The following is a 17,300-nucleotide window of genomic DNA, read 5'->3' as shown; positions in this document are numbered from 1 at the left end:
CATAACTGGAAAGGTTCTGATGCTGCCTAAAGAGCTGGATTGAGATATGTTAAATGCATTTCCAGGTTTAGCTAGGTACCTTCTTGGCATCTTCAGACCAGCTAACCTGGGTGCTATTGCTCTAGGAGAGCCTGGGTTCTGATGAGTGGGCAGGGGAAGAGCGGGTTAAGTTCTGGATGTGGACATCAGTGCACTTGAGGTCCACGAAGGCCCTGTGGGCCATGGAGCCATCCCCTTCTTAGTCAGGAGTCCCCAGGGGACAAACAATTCCCATGTCCCCTGTGAGCCTGCAGTGTCTGTGCTCTGAGGATGGTTGTTTTTCTGATATGACCACTCTTGTACAGGATACAGAGAAACTAGAAGAGCTTTGTAATGGTGAAATGGGCTGAACAGAGGGAGAGAGACTCTCTTTGCTCTGCATGTCCCTGCTTCATGCACCAAGTGTGTCTTCTGGTGTATCTGGCTTGTAGTACAGGGAGGAAGTGAGGGAAGGAGATCCTGAAGAGCCTTTATCAATGCTCAAGGCACTTAGTTAACAGGTACCAGACTCTTGGTGGCTGTGAGGTGTCCAGTTGCTATTTAGGTTACCTGAAATACAGAGTTTCCCTCCTAAAATCTTGTTCTGTCAGTTGTAAAGCAGAATTCAAAATAGTTCAGAGCACAAGCGGGCTGGTTTGGGAACTTGGAGCAGTTTCTGCTTTGCTAAAACCTGCCTCTCCCCCCTTGCAGTTTGTATATTGCCAGGTCTGCTGTGAGCCCTTCCACAAGTTCTGCTTGGAGGAGAGCGAGCGGCCCCAGGAGGATCAGCTGGAGAACTGGTGCTGCCGTCGCTGCAAGTTCTGCCACGTCTGTGGGAGACAGCACCAGGCCACCAAGGTACCCCAAAACCACTGGGAGACCCAGCAGCACCCCCAGGGCTCCTCTGGATCCGGAGGTTGGCCAGCAAGCATGTGCCAGGAGCAGAGTCTCTGTGCGCTGGGGAGGAGGCCTCTTGAGTTGCTCCATTGCAGCTTCCTTCTCATGACCTGAATGGGGGATCTAGTAAAAAATGAAAAAGTCCAGAATTTTGCATCCCTTTGCAGGGTGTCTGTACCAATGCTTTTCTCCCTTATTCCTGTAGCAGTTGCTGGAGTGTAACAAGTGCCGAAACAGCTATCACCCTGAGTGCCTGGGCCCAAACTACCCAACAAAACCCACCAAGAAAAAGAAAGTTTGGGTGAGGGATTTTGATTTATTTTTTGGATAATTCATTTGTTGACTGATAGTAGTGCCATGGAGCAGAGCTCTGCAGGTGGTTTGCTCTGATCCAGTTCCTCATCTCTTCAAGGCACGGTGCCTATTGCCTCAGAAGGTACATTTGGAAATACTGAGGCGGCTGGTTGGTAAGATGTTCTGAGAAAGCAGAATTGTTAGAGAGATTACCCCTTTTTTCAGTTGTAGTAAGTCGTAAGATCACAGTAAGTTTTTTGGTCATAGACCCATAACATGGAAGAAGGTCTTTTAAATGGAAGTGTTGGTTAACAAACCTGTTGATACCACTATTGAGAGACAATTTGGATTAATTTGCTAATTTGTGTCTTTCAAGCTTTTGTTCTAAGTGCCTGTAGTTGCCTGTAGTGTATTTGCTAAGACTTTGGGTACGTGTTTCCTTCTACAATGTACAGAGTTTAAAAAGTGTTAAAATAGGACTGTATATTTTAGATCAGAAGAAATGCCACAACTACGTCTTCTTTTAGGGAAGGGAAAGTTGATATTTTCTTTAGTGCAAATATGGAGGACAAAAAAACTATATTGTGATTTAGTTTAGTGTTTTTTCTTGTTGTATTATCACCATCTTACCACAGAGGAAATGAGCTCAGTTCTCTTCAGTGAAAGTTTCAGCATTTAAAATTCCTTGTCCTGTTGGGTAACATCTCTGCACTCATGAAATAATAAAAATTATGAAATGTGTGGAAAGCACAGAAACTGCTGGATAAAAGCAAGTAATTCTTGCCAAATGAATTCTTTTTCCAGATATGTACCAAATGTGTTCGCTGCAAGAGCTGTGGATCAACAACACCGGGCAAAGGATGGGATGCACAGTGGTCTCATGACTTCTCCCTGTGTCATGATTGTGCCAAACTCTTTGCTAAAGGTACATATAGTGTGATTCTTTACAGCAGGAGCTTCCTCAGCTGCTTGGGTTTGAATCAGCCACTGTGAGTGGGCAGGGGGCTGGCTAGGCACCTGAGCTTGGCATGGTCCAGGCAGCAATGCAGGCTGGTCGTGGTCGAGCCTGAAAGTGCACGTAACAGTTCAGACTTCCATAAGATCCCATTTTGTTTGCAGGAAACTTTTGTCCTCTCTGTGACAAATGCTACGATGATGATGACTACGAGAGCAAGATGATGCAGTGTGGGAAATGTGACCGCTGGGTCCACTCCAAATGTGAAAACCTTACTGGTAAGGAAATGCTTGTCCCCTCAGTACTGAAGAACATGAGGCAGTGATTAGACCAAAGCAATCAAGTCTTGGACCTTTCTATTAGAGGGTTACTTTAATACACTCGCCTCTTGTGACCTACATGAAAAATGCCTGTGGAGTAACAACAGATGAACCAGTGCTAATACTAATGACATCCTGAAAGCACAGGATCCTCAAAGGCAGTGTCCCTCAATTAGCTGTACAAGGGACTTTTGTTACATGAAAAGTCTCAGGCAGTAGGTGCAGGGCAGGGATTTTTTCCTGTATCTTTCAATAAAGCAATTCAGGTGGTTATCCTGTCTTCTTTTGTCTCCAGATGAAATGTATGAGATACTCTCCAACTTGCCCGAGAGCGTGGCATACACCTGCATTAACTGTACAGAGCAGCATCCTGCAGAGTGGCGTCTGGCACTGGAAAAGGAGCTGCAGATTTCCTTGAAGCAGGTTTTAACAGCCCTGTTGAATTCCAGAACCACCAGCCACTTACTGCGGTATCGACAGGTAAGCTGGAGCCTGTGCCCTGTTACTCTGGCATTCAGCTGAGTTGTTGAGGTGTTGCTGTGCTTCATACTGCAGAATTGTCTGCATCATACTTGGAACAGTATGTGCTGTGATTTAGTTATATTTTTTCTTTCTTTTGTTGATTCCTTTGGAAGCAGAGAAGTGGGTATCTGTGATACGACTTTGAAGCTGAAAGAAAAATAGGGTGAAGTTCTTCAAGGAATAGGAGGATTTAGCTCTGTGATGATGAAGATGCTTTTTGGACAAAAGAACAGGATCTTTGTCTTGAAATATGCACTCAGAAATAAGATTTCTGAGCAATGAGTTTGATTCTTTTGGTTGATGGTTCTGTCCTGCTATGCACCTTACAGGTCTCAGCAGAAAGCTGGTTAAGAGCTTTTCTTTGTTGCCCCTACATTTTGGACAGAAATTCAGAACTCAGGCCTCCTTTCTTTCACATTAGCAAGAGTCTTTGGATCAATAAATGGGCTTGGGAGGGTATAATCAGGAGCAGCTACAATTCGATAGTTAACATCCCTCTGTCTCCTTGCTGGTGTTCATAGGCAGCAAAACCACCTGATTTAAATCCTGAGACAGAAGAGAGTATCCCATCCAGAAGCTCTCCTGAGGGTCCCGATCCTCCTGTCCTAACAGAAGTCAGTAAACAGGAGGAGCAGCAACCTCTGGATCTGGAAGGAGTGAAAAGAAAAATGGATCAAGGAAGTTACATTTCTGTGGTATGTCAAAGTTATCATGTTCCGCTCTATTACTAGACACTCTGAATTGCTTTATCACATATGGTGTTCATAACTGAGCACCTTAAGCCTTTACTTTAGGAACAAGGAAGCAGGTTATTGTGCTGCTAAAAATAGTTCTGGCTGGCACCAGTTTATATTGGTAATGTAAAGTAATTGACGCTTTTGTGGGGCTCTCTGTAGCCAGCAGTAGTACTTGGTCAGATCCCAGTTTGCTGTTAGTCAGACATTTATGTAGATAAGTGTTCAGGTCATCCTGAACATGAAAATTCTGACTGAAGGTCTTGCCAAATTGCCCTGATTCAGTTGGTTAGCTGGAAGCTAAGGATTCATGGGCGGAGGAGTGATCTCTTCCAGAGTCATTTACAAAAAATGCTAGTCTTGACCAAATAAATTCTCTTTGCACAGACCAGCCTTTTCCTTTTTTTTCCCTAGAGAATTTGTAATCTTGAGGAGCACTGTATATTGCAAAGTGCTTGGCGAATCTTGTGGTGCCAGATTTTGACCAAATCCTCGTGAGACAGCTAGTTTAGCGGATTTAAAACCAGTCAGCTGAAGTGAACGGCTGTGGGTGTAGCAGCTGTGCCAGCCAGTTTACAAATTTAGAGGTCTTCTTGCTTTTTCACAGCCAAATTCCCTTTCTGCTTTTGAGTTGATGCTCTGGTTCAATCTTACAGTCATCTGAATGTTCACTTGAACATTGTTTTAAAAAATTAGTGGGTGGTATAGCTGTGCAAAAGACAATCCTGTTAATGTGAAGTTTTGTGGATTTCTTACAGTTGGATTTTAGTGATGACATCGTGAAGATCATTCAAGCAGCCATTAATGCCGATGGCGGTCAGCCAGAGATTAAGAAAGCCAACAGCATGGTCAAGTCCTTCTTTATTCGGGTGAGCTGGCCTACAGTTACTGTGAAAAAATCTGCTTGGTATCCTACCCCTGCTTGTTGATGTTGGAGTCTAAAGGGCCACCACATTTAGCCTTGCTTGGGTGTTTCCAGGAATAAAATAATACATTGTCAGAGTTGTTAATGTTAATGAAATGTTACTAGTTGTGCATTTACAGTACATCTTGGCTGAACATCTTTGAAGTTTGTGGAATGTTGTCTAACTTTTCTAATGGGATGTTTTTTCCTTTAGCAAATGGAGCGTGTTTTTCCATGGTTCAGTGTAAAAAAGTCCAGATTTTGGGAGCCAAATAAAGTAACAAGCAAGTAAGTAATTGTTCTGTATCCAACTGCGGCGCCCTGCCGTTTGCCAGCTGGCCAAGCAAAACGTATTGAAAGAGCCTGTTTGCAGGGTTGGAATTTCTGGTTTTCCTTTCTTTTCCTTTTTTTTTTTCCTAAGAAGTTACGCAGTAATCCCATTCCCATGTTTTGTACACACTTCTTTAATTTAAGCAGAGTAACCAAAATTCTTAATTAGAACTAGGTGTACTGTGTGTTGGCTTGTCAGTCCTGACCTTCCTTCCCTCTCCTGCTCACAGCCCCATTTGGGGTAGCCCTCCTGCATCTGTTACCCTTCAAAGAAGCAGACAGCCACATCACATACCTTAAAATGTGACTGGTGGGGGACATATGTGGGTTGTAGGTGATTAACAGAGCTGTTGCTGGGGGGTGGATGTCAGCTGGGCAGGGCGTAGCCAGGTGTGACACTGACCCCTTGCTCATCTCAGCAGTGGTATGTTGCCGAATGCGGTGCTGCCCCCGTCGCTCGACCATAATTATGCTCAGTGGCAGGAGCGTGAAGAGAACAACCGCACTGAACAGCCCCCTCTGATGAAGAAAATCATTCCAGCTCCAAAACTCAGAGGGCCTGGAGAGCCAGATTCACCAACTCCTCTACATCCTCCTACACCCCCCATCTCTGGTAAGAGAACTGATGTCAGGACTGTCAATCTCGAACCCAGAAATGCAGCTGTCTTGGAGACCTCTGTGACCTGAAATCATTCAGAGGCAGTAACATATGAGATGTTTCTGAGCTGAGCTTGGACCCAAGAATGCTTTTGTACCCACCTCTTTTCCCCCGAGAATGAAGGTTGTGCAGAGGCTGACATATCCTTTGGTTTCCAGGCTGCTATTGGAAACTCTTCTACTGTGTTCACATACTGACAATCTGTCCAGATGAATTTTTGCTGCTCTGAATTTCAGTATTGTTCTCTCTTTTAACTCTTAAGGCTCTGACAGAAGCAGAGAGGATAGTCCTGAACTGAACCCACCTCCAGATGTGGAAGACAACAGGCAGTGTGCATTGTGCCTGAAATACGGTGATGATAGTGCTAACGTGAGTATCTGCCCCATTCCCCTTTCTGGAGGAGTTCTGGATGGGTTTTGTGCGATGTTGTGTCCCCAGGAACATCTGAAGAGAGCATTTCCTTCTGTTCTTTAGGATGCTGGACGTCTTCTCTATATTGGCCAAAATGAATGGACACATGTGAACTGTGCTTTGTGGTCAGCAGAAGTATTTGAAGATGATGATGGTTCTCTGAAAAATGTGCACATGGCTGTTATCCGGGGAAAGCAGCTGGTGGGTACAAGCAAAGAGCACTTTATTAAACTTCATGCTGATTTGGAATCCAGGATGGGAGCGCAGCTAAAAGATGGCTTGTGTGCATTTGTTCTTCTCTGTCCTTTCCTTGCAATATTTTTTAACACTATATGGAGTAGAACTGACTGAAGATATTTGGAAAGTTATTTATCCTTGCTCAGTTCAGAAATATTATGGAGACCAAGTGAAGCTTACAAATGTGAGGACTGGATATGAAGCACAAGCAGGAAGGTCTGGGAAAGGCCTGGAAGAACTAGTCCACAAATGAAAAAGTTGTTCCATGTGAGGAATAATTCTTCCTCTCACCTCCTCCTCCATGTCTCTCGCTTGTCTGTGTGAGTCACTGTAGTGAAATGGAGCAGCAATGAAGCGGGAGATCAAGCATTACTCTAAACTTCTGTCTGTGCCAAAAAACCCCAACTGACAACAGCAATGGTGGTCTGGTTTTAGAATAGATTAATTTTTTGTTTTCTTTCTTTTTTGTTTCTGCAGAGGTGTGAGTTCTGCCAGAAGTCAGGCGCCACAGTAGGCTGCTGCCTCACTTCCTGCACCAGTAACTATCATTTCATGTGCTCACGAGTCAAGAACTGTGTCTTTCTGGATGATAAGAAAGTTTATTGCCAGAGGCATCGCGACTTGATCAAAGGAGAGGTAAGATTCTTCTTTCACTCTGCCTCGCTCTCTGAAGGTGGGGTTAGCCTGTAACTATGAGCACTTTTTAGAAGTTTATGTTGAATGTGTTTCTTGCTAACAAGGACTGGACCGCATTGCTCTTAAAAAGAAGCCAGTAATACAAGTGGCCTGGGGAAGTTTGGCAAGTTTGGTGCTGTGTGGTAGTTCAAAAACCAAAAGACCAAAATAAGGTTCAAGTAGGACAAACTATATAGCATGCGTGTGGTGGTTCCTTTAATTAACAAGTAGTTTTGTTGGTTCTTGTTCCAGGTGGTTCCTGAGAATGGGTTTGAAGTTCTTAGGAGAGTTTTTGTGGACTTTGAAGGGATCAGTTTGAGAAGAAAATTTCTTAGTGGCTTGGAACCAGAGAACATCCACATGATGATTGGTATGATCTAGTCTTTGGATGCTTGATCCACCTTTGGTGCTGGAATCAGGTTCACAGATATGTTCCTCTCTCTGCTCAGGTTCAATGACAATAGACTGCTTAGGAATTCTGAATGACCTCTCAGACTGTGAAGATAAGTTGTTTCCCATCGGCTATCAGTGAGTATAAGCTGTTTCAAGACTCAGTGTCTTTCAGTATATTTCATGTCAAGCAAGCACTGAGGTATCATATGGGAAAATTGTCTGTAGTTTTTCCTACACTGTTGAGCAATCTCTGATTAAGGGTGTGCAATGTGTTCTGCCAGGAGGGCTTTGGCCAATGTAGTTTCGAGAAATGGAGAATTTAAAGCAGAAATAAGGTTTACTGAGCTGTTGAGTAAATTGATTTGTTTGAATTATCTTCCAGGTGCTCCAGGGTGTACTGGAGCACAACAGATGCCAGGAAGCGCTGTGTGTATACCTGCAAGATCATGGAGTGCCGACCTCCAGTCGTGGAACCTGACATCAACAGCACTGTAGAGCATGATGATAATAGAACAATTGCCCATAGCCCAGTTCCCCTTACAGGTAATCTTTTAAGGACTTCATAGAAGTATATTCTCTGTATGGTTTTGCCATAGTGCATCTCTTAAACCAAATCTCTTAAATTTGGGCTAGAATCCAATTCAGGCTTCCATGTTACAGCATCTCAAGACTTTAAGCTCCTGGATATACTGCTTTGAAAACTTGAGCCAAACAAACACTGCTGCAGGGATGGATTCTAGTCTACAACTCAGGGAATCTTCTACTGATCTAAAACTTCAGACTGCGTTTGGTCTGTGATATGGGGTTTATTCAATACAATGTTGAAGAGTTATATTGTGGTTCTGTGTTTCCAAATTACTTACTTGTATCCAGGGTAAAGCTGTGAAAGGTTTTTAAAATGTTTCTAGTCGTTGTCATTGTTAACATAGAATCTTAAACTCTATAAATATATAGTGGAATTTCATGTGTAAGATGAGCAATTGCTACAAATATTTGAAAGTGTTCTTACAAGAAGAAAGCAGACATTATCTGATGTCAGATCTTTGACTTTGTGTTTATTTAACAAATACCCTGATTCTCCAAGTGGAACGTGATAGTAATATATACTTTATCAGATCGTAACTTTTAGGGCTCAGTGATGGCTTATACTGTTGTTTCCCTTTTGTACAACAACAGAAATTCTACCAAAAGACACCCGAAATACACCTGAAATTGTAAACCCACCGTCACCAGATCGTCCCTTGCATTCTCAGACCTCTAGTTCCTGTTACTATCCAGTGGTCTCAAAGGGTCCCAGGATCAGGGTGCCGAGTTACCCCTCCGCACAGAGGTCTCCTGGATCGCGGCCGTTACCCTCTGCAGGTATTTCTGCTGCTGCTGATTTTGATTGAGGTTTATTGTGGTAATATTTTCGGTTTAGTTCCTGTCTTTCTTGGCTTCTTTCAGAATGAGGTGTTCAGTTTACTGTTTCTAGAGAAAGCAGTGAAATGGCAATAGGTTGAGGAGGGGAAGTTCTAACAATTCACAGTAGAGATGGCCTGCAGAGAAATGTACAACTAAAACAAACATTCCGGTGGGATGAAGAAGAGGCAGGATTTGCACCATATAGTAGTAGTGAGCCCAAAACATTGTAGTACCAGTTAGGGACTTAATATCTCAGTATTTTTCCAGAGAGAATCAGAAATCTGGTGTTGTAATTCAGCAGTTTCTGACTAGTGTTTTCTTCAAACTGATGTTGAAAATTCACATCTGAAGTTGAGATACCAAACCCTAAAATACAAGCTTGCTGAATTCTGGTTGAAGGTATCAGGTTTTTAACATCTATCTAAAGTATAAACACTGTGTGTTGGTGTTGTTTGTGAAAAGGTTTTGCTGGGCTTTAATTTCTAGTGTTTTTTCTGAAGGAATTGGATGTGCATTCATTGTGAAGATTTAAGATCACCTGACAGTCTCTCTTGCCTTTGTTTCTTAGGAAGTCCTACCCCAGTGACCCATGAAATAGTGACAGTGGGAGATCCTTTGCTGTCCTCAGGACTGAAGAGCATTGGTTCTCGGAGACACAGCACCTCCTCTCTGTCACAGCAACAATCAAAACTCCGGATGATTTCCCCTACACGAGCTGGGAACACTTACTCCAGGCACAGTGTGTCTTCAGTTTCCAGCACGGGGGCCTCTTCAGAATATGAACCTACTGTCAAAAGTAGTGACCGCTTTGTGGGGTCAGTAAGCACAGGCCCTCCAAGTGCTTCAGTTCAAAGTTGCTCTACCAGTTCAGGCTCCCAGAAAACAGTGGCTACAACTGGAAATAAAACTTACCAGCTGGATGCATCTCAGTCTACAGAAGGGAAACATTCCAGCAGTTCAGATTTAGTAGCCAAAGGTGCACCTTCTAAGGGAGAGAAAATCAAAGCCTCAAAGGACCCAGATTATTTGTCTCATACTTTTGTTTCTGGAGGAAGCGCCAAAGTGTCTACTCAGCCAACCAGTTCATCAGCCATGGAAATGAATAAAATAGGAACCTTTCAAGAGTGTTCAGGATCATTTTCTTCCAAAGAAGCAATACCATTTCCACCTTTGCATCAGAGGGGCCCAAGGAAAGACAGAGATCAGCACATGGAACCTTTACAGCCAGAGAAAACAACTGCGGTCGATGAGATGGATGCAAAAACCTTGAAGGCTGCTGGAGTAAACAACAGATCTCCTGCAGCAAGTGAGCAGGTAGTTACTGCCCCCAGAGATAAACGTCACAAAGGCAAAAAGTTAATGAAAGACAGTTTTAAAGAAAAGCATTCCCTGAAATCTCTTACAGAGGCAAGTCAGGCAGTCGGCAGTGATGAACTGAAAGCAGACTTTGGCAATCAGGGTTTGGCAACTGAACAAGTTAGTCAGAGGTTATGTAATAATATTCCTGCTGAAAAAGCTGGTGATAAGTCTCCATCTTCACAAGGGCCATCTAAAGGGACTGCAGTGCAGGCTGAAGCAGCCCCTAAGGAATCACAGGCACCCAGGAAACGCACTGTTAAAGTTACTCTGACTCCTCTCAAAATGGAAAGTGAAAACCAGTCTAAAAATGCACAGCAGGAAAGTGATGCTGAAACTCAGTCTGCAGGGGCAGACCTGGCTGCTTTGGCAGAGCCATCCTCAGCTTCAGAAAGCCCAGAAGAGAACCCTGTAATTCAGGGAAGTCCAAATGAACCACCAACACAGGAATCTCAGAATAACACATATGAAAATTTGGCCATTCAAGATAACAGCTTGATGCTCCAGGATGGTGCTAAGGCTCAAGAAGAAGGCTCATACAAGCGGAGGTATCCAAGGAGAAGTGCTCGGGCCAGATCCAATATGTTCTTTGGATTGACTCCTCTGTATGGTGTGAGGTCCTATGGAGAGGAAGACATTCCCTTCTACAGTAACTCAACGGGCAAGAAGCGAGGGAAGCGGTCAGCAGAAGGACAGGTGGATGGAGCAGATGATTTGAGCACATCAGATGAGGACGACTTATACTACTACAATTTCACAAGGACTGTGGTTTCCTCAAACACAGAGGAGAGGCTCGCATCCCATAGCTTATTCAGGGAGGAGGAGCAGTGTGATCTTCCAAAAATCTCACAGCTCGACGGTGTGGATGATGGAACTGAAAGTGATACAAGTGTCACAGCAACAACCAGAAAAGTCAGCCAAGTAACTAAAAGGAGTGGCAAAGAGAATGGGACAGAGAACTTAAAGCTGGACAGAACTGAAGAAGCTGGTGAGAAAGTCACCAAGAGCTCCACCGTCCACAAGACCGACCCCAAGATTGATAACTGCCACCCTGTGAGCAGGGTTAAAGCTCAGGGTCAGGACTCTCTGGAAGTGCAGCTGAGCTCGTTGGAAACGGGCCGCAGGGCTCATGCAAGCACACCTGCTGACAAGAATTTACTGGACACTTTCAACACAGAACTTCTGAAATCCGACTCTGACAATAACAACAGTGATGACTGTGGGAACATACTCCCTTCTGACATCATGGACTTTGTGCTGAAGAACACACCATCTATGCAGGCCTTGGGAGAAAGTCCGGAGTCCTCGTCATCTGAACTCCTGACACTTGGAGAAGGTTTAGGTCTTGACAGCAACCGTGGCAAGGATATGGGTTTGTTTGAGGTGTTCTCCCAGCAGCTACCCACCGCCGAACCAGTGGACAGCAGTGTCTCTTCCTCCATTTCTGCAGAGGAGCAATTTGAATTGCCACTGGAGCTTCCTTCTGATCTCTCTGTTCTGACCACTCGCAGCCCTACGGTGCCCAGCCAAAATCACAACAGGCTTGCCGTCATTTCAGAGTCTTCACTTCCCTCCTCGGGAGAGAGGTCAATGCTTGCCTTGCCTTCCACAGAGTCTGGGGAGAAGAGAGTGACAGTCACAGAAAAACCTGCCTCAGGAGAAGGTGACACAGCTCTCCTGAGTCCAGGGGTAGACCCAAGCCCCGAAGGACACATGACTCCTGATCACTTCATCCAGGGTCACATAGATGCAGAGCACATAGCCAGCCCAGCCTGCGGCCCTGTCGAGCAAGGACATGGCAGCAACCAAGATTTAACAAGAAACAGCGGGACTCCGGGGATCCAGGTGCCGGTATCACCCACTGTTCCCCTCCAGAGCCAGAAGTATGTGCCAAACTCCACTGACAGTCCTGGCCCCTCGCAAATCTCCAACGCTGCGGTGCAGACAACTCCACCCCACCTCAAGCCAGCCGCAGAAAAACTTCTGGTAGTTAATCAAAACATGCAGCCCCTGTACGTCCTCCAAACTCTTCCCAATGGTGTCACCCAAAAGATACAGTTAACACCTTCTGTGAGTTCTGCGCAGAGTGTGATGGAAAGCAACACTTCAGTGCTGGGGCCCATGGGGAGTGGGCTCACGCTGACCACAGGATTGAATCCGAGCTTGCCTCCATCTCAGTCATTATTCCCTCCCACGAGCAAGGGTATACTGCCCATGTCCCATCACCAGCATATACATCCCTTCTCCCCGCCTGCTCAGACAGGCTTCCCACCAAACATCAGCAGTCCTTCACCAGGTCTTCTAATTGGGGTGCAGCCACCCCCTGATCCTCAGCTCTTAGTGTCTGAAGCTAGTCAGAGGACAGACCTTGGTACTGCTGCTTCTACACCAGCTGCTGCCCTGGGCAAGAAACGGCCCATATCTCGTCTGCAGTCACGGAAGAACAAGAAGTTGGCTCCTTCTGGAACCCCTTCTGCTATAGCTCCTTCTGATATGGTCTCCAACATGACCTTAATTAATTTTGCTCCTTCCCAGATTTCTAACCACCCCTTGGACTTGGGAACCATTGCAAATTCAACATCCCATAGAACCGTTCCCAATATTATCAAAAGGTCAAAGTCTGGGGTCATGTATTTCGAGCAAACATCTTTGCTCCCACAAGGTGGGACCACTACTACTGCAGTCAGCACATCTCCCAGCATTATTGGTGCAGATGCCAGTCACCTCCCAGCAGGGCCTGTATCAGGCCTAACGTCGAGTTCCTCAGTGCTGAACGTTGTATCCATGCAGGCCACAGCAGCCCCTAGTACTGGTGGGTCAGTTCCTGGTCACGTTTTGGGACAAAGTTCAGTAACGTTAACAAGCCCTGGATTATTGGGGGACCTTGGTTCAATAAGCAACCTCCTGATCAAAGCTAGTCAGCAAAGCCTTGGTCTTCAGGAGCAGCATATGACTTTACCACCAAGTTCTGGGATGTTTTCGCAACTGGGAGCATCTCAGACTCCGTCTACAGCAGCCATGACAGCTGCATCAAGCATTTGTGTTCTACCCTCAGCACAGACAATGGGCATGACAGTCGCTCCATCAACTGCTGACCCAGAAGGCTCCTACCAGCTTCAGCACATGTCACAGCTTTTAGCCAGCAAAACCGGGGTTGCATCCTCCCAGCTGGACCTTAGCACAGTTCCAGCAACCACGCAGTTGTCAAGCTTTCCACAGCTGGTCGATGTTCCAAACAATACCGGACTCGAACAAAGCAAGGCTTCCTCATCAGTGATGCATGCCAGCTCAGCGTCTCCAGGGGGCTCCCCATCACCTGGGCAGCAGTCTGCAAGTAGCTCTGTGCTGGGTGCCACAAAAATGAAGCCAAAAGTCAAACGAATCCAGCCATTATTAGACAAAGGGAATGGAAAGAAGCACAAAACCTCTCACGCATGGGCTGGATCTTCTGAAGCTCACGTTCCCGAAAAAGGGGCTGTTGCTGTACCCCCGGTCTCGGTTACAGGGTAAGAGGAGAGTTTGATTTTGCTCATCCCTGAGGTTTTGTAACAGTCTGAGAGAATCTTGCACTAGTTTCTCCAGCAAGTTGTGCAAGTCAAGGCAAATTGTGAAGTGCAACTTTTGATTCTGTTGTGGAGCTGGAAGCGTGATCTGGTTCTCTGTATCTTACAAGCCGTTGTTGTTAGTTTTGTAATTCTGCAGAACTGCCAAATCTGTGTTGGCAACTCCCAATGGATACATTCCTGCTTTCCAGTCTCATTTATGGCACACATGGGTTGGCAGATACATTGAATGTTCCCAAATCTTTTTCTTCCAGGACTCCTGCTGTGAAGGCAGATGCGCAGGATGCAGCCAGTGTAGATCAGCCATTGCAGAAGCCACATGGGCAGTCTGCAGGGTAAGGGTTGAACAGACCTTTCTGTGTGGTTCTGCTCGCTGAAGCTGAAGGACATTTGTTTGGAGAATGCAGGAAGTCTGGCATTCCTAGTTAAAATGCCTGGGGAGCTTTCAGTGGGGAATGTACAGTCACAATTTGATGCAATATGGAATCATTTTGCATTAAGCTGCATGTAGTTCTGGGAAGCTCAGTGCCTGCTGAGGAGATGCTCATTCAGCCGTGTCTGATTGTGTGTTGGCCTGCACCTTAATCCTGAGTGGGGCTGACACCAAGAGCGGGTTACAGGCTGTGTGGAATTAGGCTGCTGCCCACAGACTGACACAGGCTGCAAGCAGAAATGCTACTGAGTAGAATCTTTTTGTTTGTTCATTTCCAACTGAATTGATGTCAGAACATTTGATCTGGAAAAAGATTCTTGCATCTGTCTAAGACTGCTGCTCAGGGTTGTTGAGGAAATGAGGCAGGTTGTTAGCTGTTTTTCTCCATGTTCTCCTCCTTCTCTCCCAAGGCAACCAGCTGTTGTCCCAGAACCTCAAGCAACACAGAACTCAATAAATGAGCAAGAAAATGCAGGTATGTCACTTCTTCAAAAACACCTAGTCTCAGAATTCTTCATGACTGGGAAAGTGGTGTTTGAAGATCTGATTTTTGTGTTTGTCATTCTGTCAGGAAAAGGGTCAGAGCTATTAGTTTGTGTTACCCTTGCTATAAGGGGAGGAAAGGTTTGTTTGCTATTTGTAGATCTTGGACAAATAGTTTTGTCTCTGTTTTTAGTTTGTGAGAATTTCAGCACTTGAGATTTCACACTCTTACTGCAACACTCTAGAATTTTTTTCTTGGCTGGATTTGCTGGTGAAAAGGCAAGTCAGTAAGTTATTTTCAATCGTGGAACACTAGGTGTAAAAACCATTCTTTCCAATTCCCATCTTCATGCTGGCTTCTGTCTTTTCTAGGCTCAAAAGCTCTCGAGGAAGAAGAGGGCACTTTCAGCTCCCCTCTTATGTTTTGGCTTCAGCAAGAACAAAAGAGAAAAGAGTGTCTTGGTGAGAAGAAGCCAAAAAAAGGTTTGGTTTTTGAGATCTCTAGTGATGATGGTTTTCAGATCTGCGCAGAAAGCATTGAAGGTGAGAACTGCACAGTGTTGGTTTTAGCTGTCCTTACTAGAAGTAAAATTATTACTTCTGAGCACCTTTTATTTGCTTTATTTATAGATTTAAAAAAAGAGAAAGAGAAATCTCTTGGTTTACAGCCCTAGAACAATCCTAGTTCCTGATAATGTCTGGATTTTATTATTTATTTTGCAATATAATATATTCAGTGACCTATTATATATATCACTGACCCATTTTGTTTTATCAATTGACCAATGATGTTGAACTGTAGTTTGTCAAGAAACAGGCAGTGTGGATCACACAGTGAAGTGTTGGGTGTCCAGACTTTTCCTCCAGACCAATTGCTGAACACCCTGCCTTATGCCAATATCAATTTGCAAGAGAATGAAAGCAATTAGATCCAAGGATCTTAATTTATGGCCTGTGGAAAGTTGGAAACTTCATATTCTCCAATTAGTTTATTTAAATATGAGTATCCCAGTGCTTGGATACTCTGTGACCATTTGTCATCTGTGTGTGTGCTGCAGATGCCTGGAAGTCTCTGACTGACAAGGTGCAAGAGGCCCGTTCAAACGCCCGCCTGAAGCAGCTGTCCTTTGCAGGTAACAGCCTGTGCTCGACATAGGAGAGCAAACAGATCTTTCTCTGAGGGTCTTAGACTCTCAATAGTTCCAGTTAACCTGCTGCAGGCTTTATGGAGGGTAATTTCTCCCCAACGGAAGGATTAGAAACTCTCACATAGAATGCAATAGCTAATACAGTGCTGCTGTGACAGCTGTGTGGTGTCCCAGCTCTTTGTGACAAGCTGCTGTATCTTCCTGCTCCAAGTCTGCAGTGATAATTAGTTTTTGTTGTGCTCTACTTCTTGTTCCAGGTGTGAACGGTTTGAGGATGTTGGGGATTATCCATGATACTGTTGTGTTCCTGATAGAGCAACTGTATGGAGCAAAGCACTGCCACAACTACAAGTTCAGATTTCACAAGCCAGAGGAGGCTAATGAACCTCCTTTGAACCCACATGGCTCTGCTCGGGCTGAAGTCCACCTGAGGCAAGTGTGAGCCTTGTCAGTATTGGGGTTAACGGCCCTTTGGCTCCATAACTTATGCTGTGGCAGGGCAGGAGCAACAAACCTCTGCAGCACTAAAGCTCTCACATAAATGTTAAAAACTGGCACAGGAAAATCAACCATTCAGCATCTTTGAATTCTGCACATTTTCCTGTGCCACTTTGTGGCCCCTTTGGTTTAACAAAGCTTTCCTGGCTGAGGCTGTTACTGGAGGTTCTCAGAACCTGCTGTGTCTGCCCTGATGCACTGGGCTTTAAGGGAGGGCAGAGTAGGGGAGGTGTGAGACAGTAAACATGTCAGACTGTTGTGGCAACCACGTTTATTTTCAGTCAGTAAAACAAACTCCCTTTGGTCTCTTTAAATTGCAGGAAATCTGCATTTGATATGTTTAATTTCTTGGCGTCTAAACACCGACAGCCACCAGAATACAACCCAAATGACGAGGAAGAAGAAGAAGTGCAGCTGAAATCAGCTCGGTATGCAGCAGGGCTTAAAGGTTCTAAGGGGAAAATAGTATTGGGATGTTAAAATGAGCAGATCACACTTCGTTAAGGGTTGTGTGCTTTGAGGGGTATTTAAACACTGAAAGCTGTCAAGCACTGCCAGATATAGAGGTAACTTCTGCAGTAACAAAAGAAGTGACAGCTGAAGGTGACCACCAGACTGGTCTGCCTTCAAATGCTTCTTTTCCTTACCAATGAAAACAATCTGATGAGAATTTGAGGAGGAAAGAAAGGAAATTATCTTTTAGATATATATATGAAAACACTGCATTTATTTTGATTGTATTATCTGAAGGCTGCAGTGTCTAAATTGTACAGTGTATAAATTACTCCACCTTGGAAGGTGCCCCAGATAATACATGGCACAGAGTCTCGTATACAGGTCATCACTTCGCTGTGCCTCTTTGTTCCAGGAGGGCAACCAGTATGGATCTGCCAATGCCCATGCGCTTCCGGCACTTGAAGAAGACCTCCAAGGAGGCAGTTGGTGTCTACAGGTACGTTTTTGCTCTGGTACCATTGTCCATAGGATAGGGGAAGGTGGAAACTGGAAACCTGCTGTGAAGCCAGACTGCAAAACTGAGGGGAAAAGAAGGCTTGAGATTTTTTTCC

At 44.8% G+C, this 17,300-nt stretch overlaps 1 protein-coding gene across 2 annotated transcripts in view; it reads left to right on the top strand.

Moving 5' to 3' along the window:
* KMT2A (lysine methyltransferase 2A) overlaps positions 1 to 17,300 on the top strand; it is a 38,894-nt gene that overhangs the window by 16,698 nt on the left and 4,896 nt on the right. Inside the window, exons 11-34 of one of the 2 annotated variants that reach the window (XM_063178262.1) lie at positions 730 to 876; positions 1,121 to 1,216; positions 2,014 to 2,134; positions 2,329 to 2,442; positions 2,780 to 2,964; positions 3,528 to 3,701; positions 4,499 to 4,609; positions 4,859 to 4,932; positions 5,394 to 5,587; positions 5,895 to 6,001; positions 6,107 to 6,244; positions 6,758 to 6,916; positions 7,208 to 7,325; positions 7,405 to 7,483; positions 7,731 to 7,891; positions 8,525 to 8,710; positions 9,321 to 13,614; positions 13,926 to 14,006; positions 14,515 to 14,579; positions 14,960 to 15,130; positions 15,646 to 15,720; positions 15,993 to 16,167; positions 16,554 to 16,661; positions 17,102 to 17,185. In XM_063178262.1, coding sequence (XP_063034332.1) covers positions 730 to 876; positions 1,121 to 1,216; positions 2,014 to 2,134; positions 2,329 to 2,442; positions 2,780 to 2,964; positions 3,528 to 3,701; positions 4,499 to 4,609; positions 4,859 to 4,932; positions 5,394 to 5,587; positions 5,895 to 6,001; positions 6,107 to 6,244; positions 6,758 to 6,916; positions 7,208 to 7,325; positions 7,405 to 7,483; positions 7,731 to 7,891; positions 8,525 to 8,710; positions 9,321 to 13,614; positions 13,926 to 14,006; positions 14,515 to 14,579; positions 14,960 to 15,130; positions 15,646 to 15,720; positions 15,993 to 16,167; positions 16,554 to 16,661; positions 17,102 to 17,185 — 7,217 coding nt within the window. The remainder of the gene's footprint in view (positions 1 to 729; positions 877 to 1,120; positions 1,217 to 2,013; positions 2,135 to 2,328; positions 2,443 to 2,779; positions 2,965 to 3,527; positions 3,702 to 4,498; positions 4,610 to 4,858; positions 4,933 to 5,393; positions 5,588 to 5,894; positions 6,002 to 6,106; positions 6,245 to 6,757; positions 6,917 to 7,207; positions 7,326 to 7,404; positions 7,484 to 7,730; positions 7,892 to 8,524; positions 8,711 to 9,320; positions 13,615 to 13,925; positions 14,007 to 14,514; positions 14,580 to 14,959; positions 15,131 to 15,645; positions 15,721 to 15,992; positions 16,168 to 16,553; positions 16,662 to 17,101; positions 17,186 to 17,300) is intronic. The other variant, XM_063178263.1, reaches the window with a different exon arrangement.

This window comes from Melospiza melodia, chromosome 29 (genome assembly GCF_035770615.1).
Source record: "Melospiza melodia melodia isolate bMelMel2 chromosome 29, bMelMel2.pri, whole genome shotgun sequence".
Taxonomy (NCBI): Eukaryota; Metazoa; Chordata; class Aves; order Passeriformes; family Passerellidae; genus Melospiza; species Melospiza melodia.
Note: the sequence above shows the minus strand (reverse complement) of the source record. Positions and strands in the feature narration are given on the sequence as shown.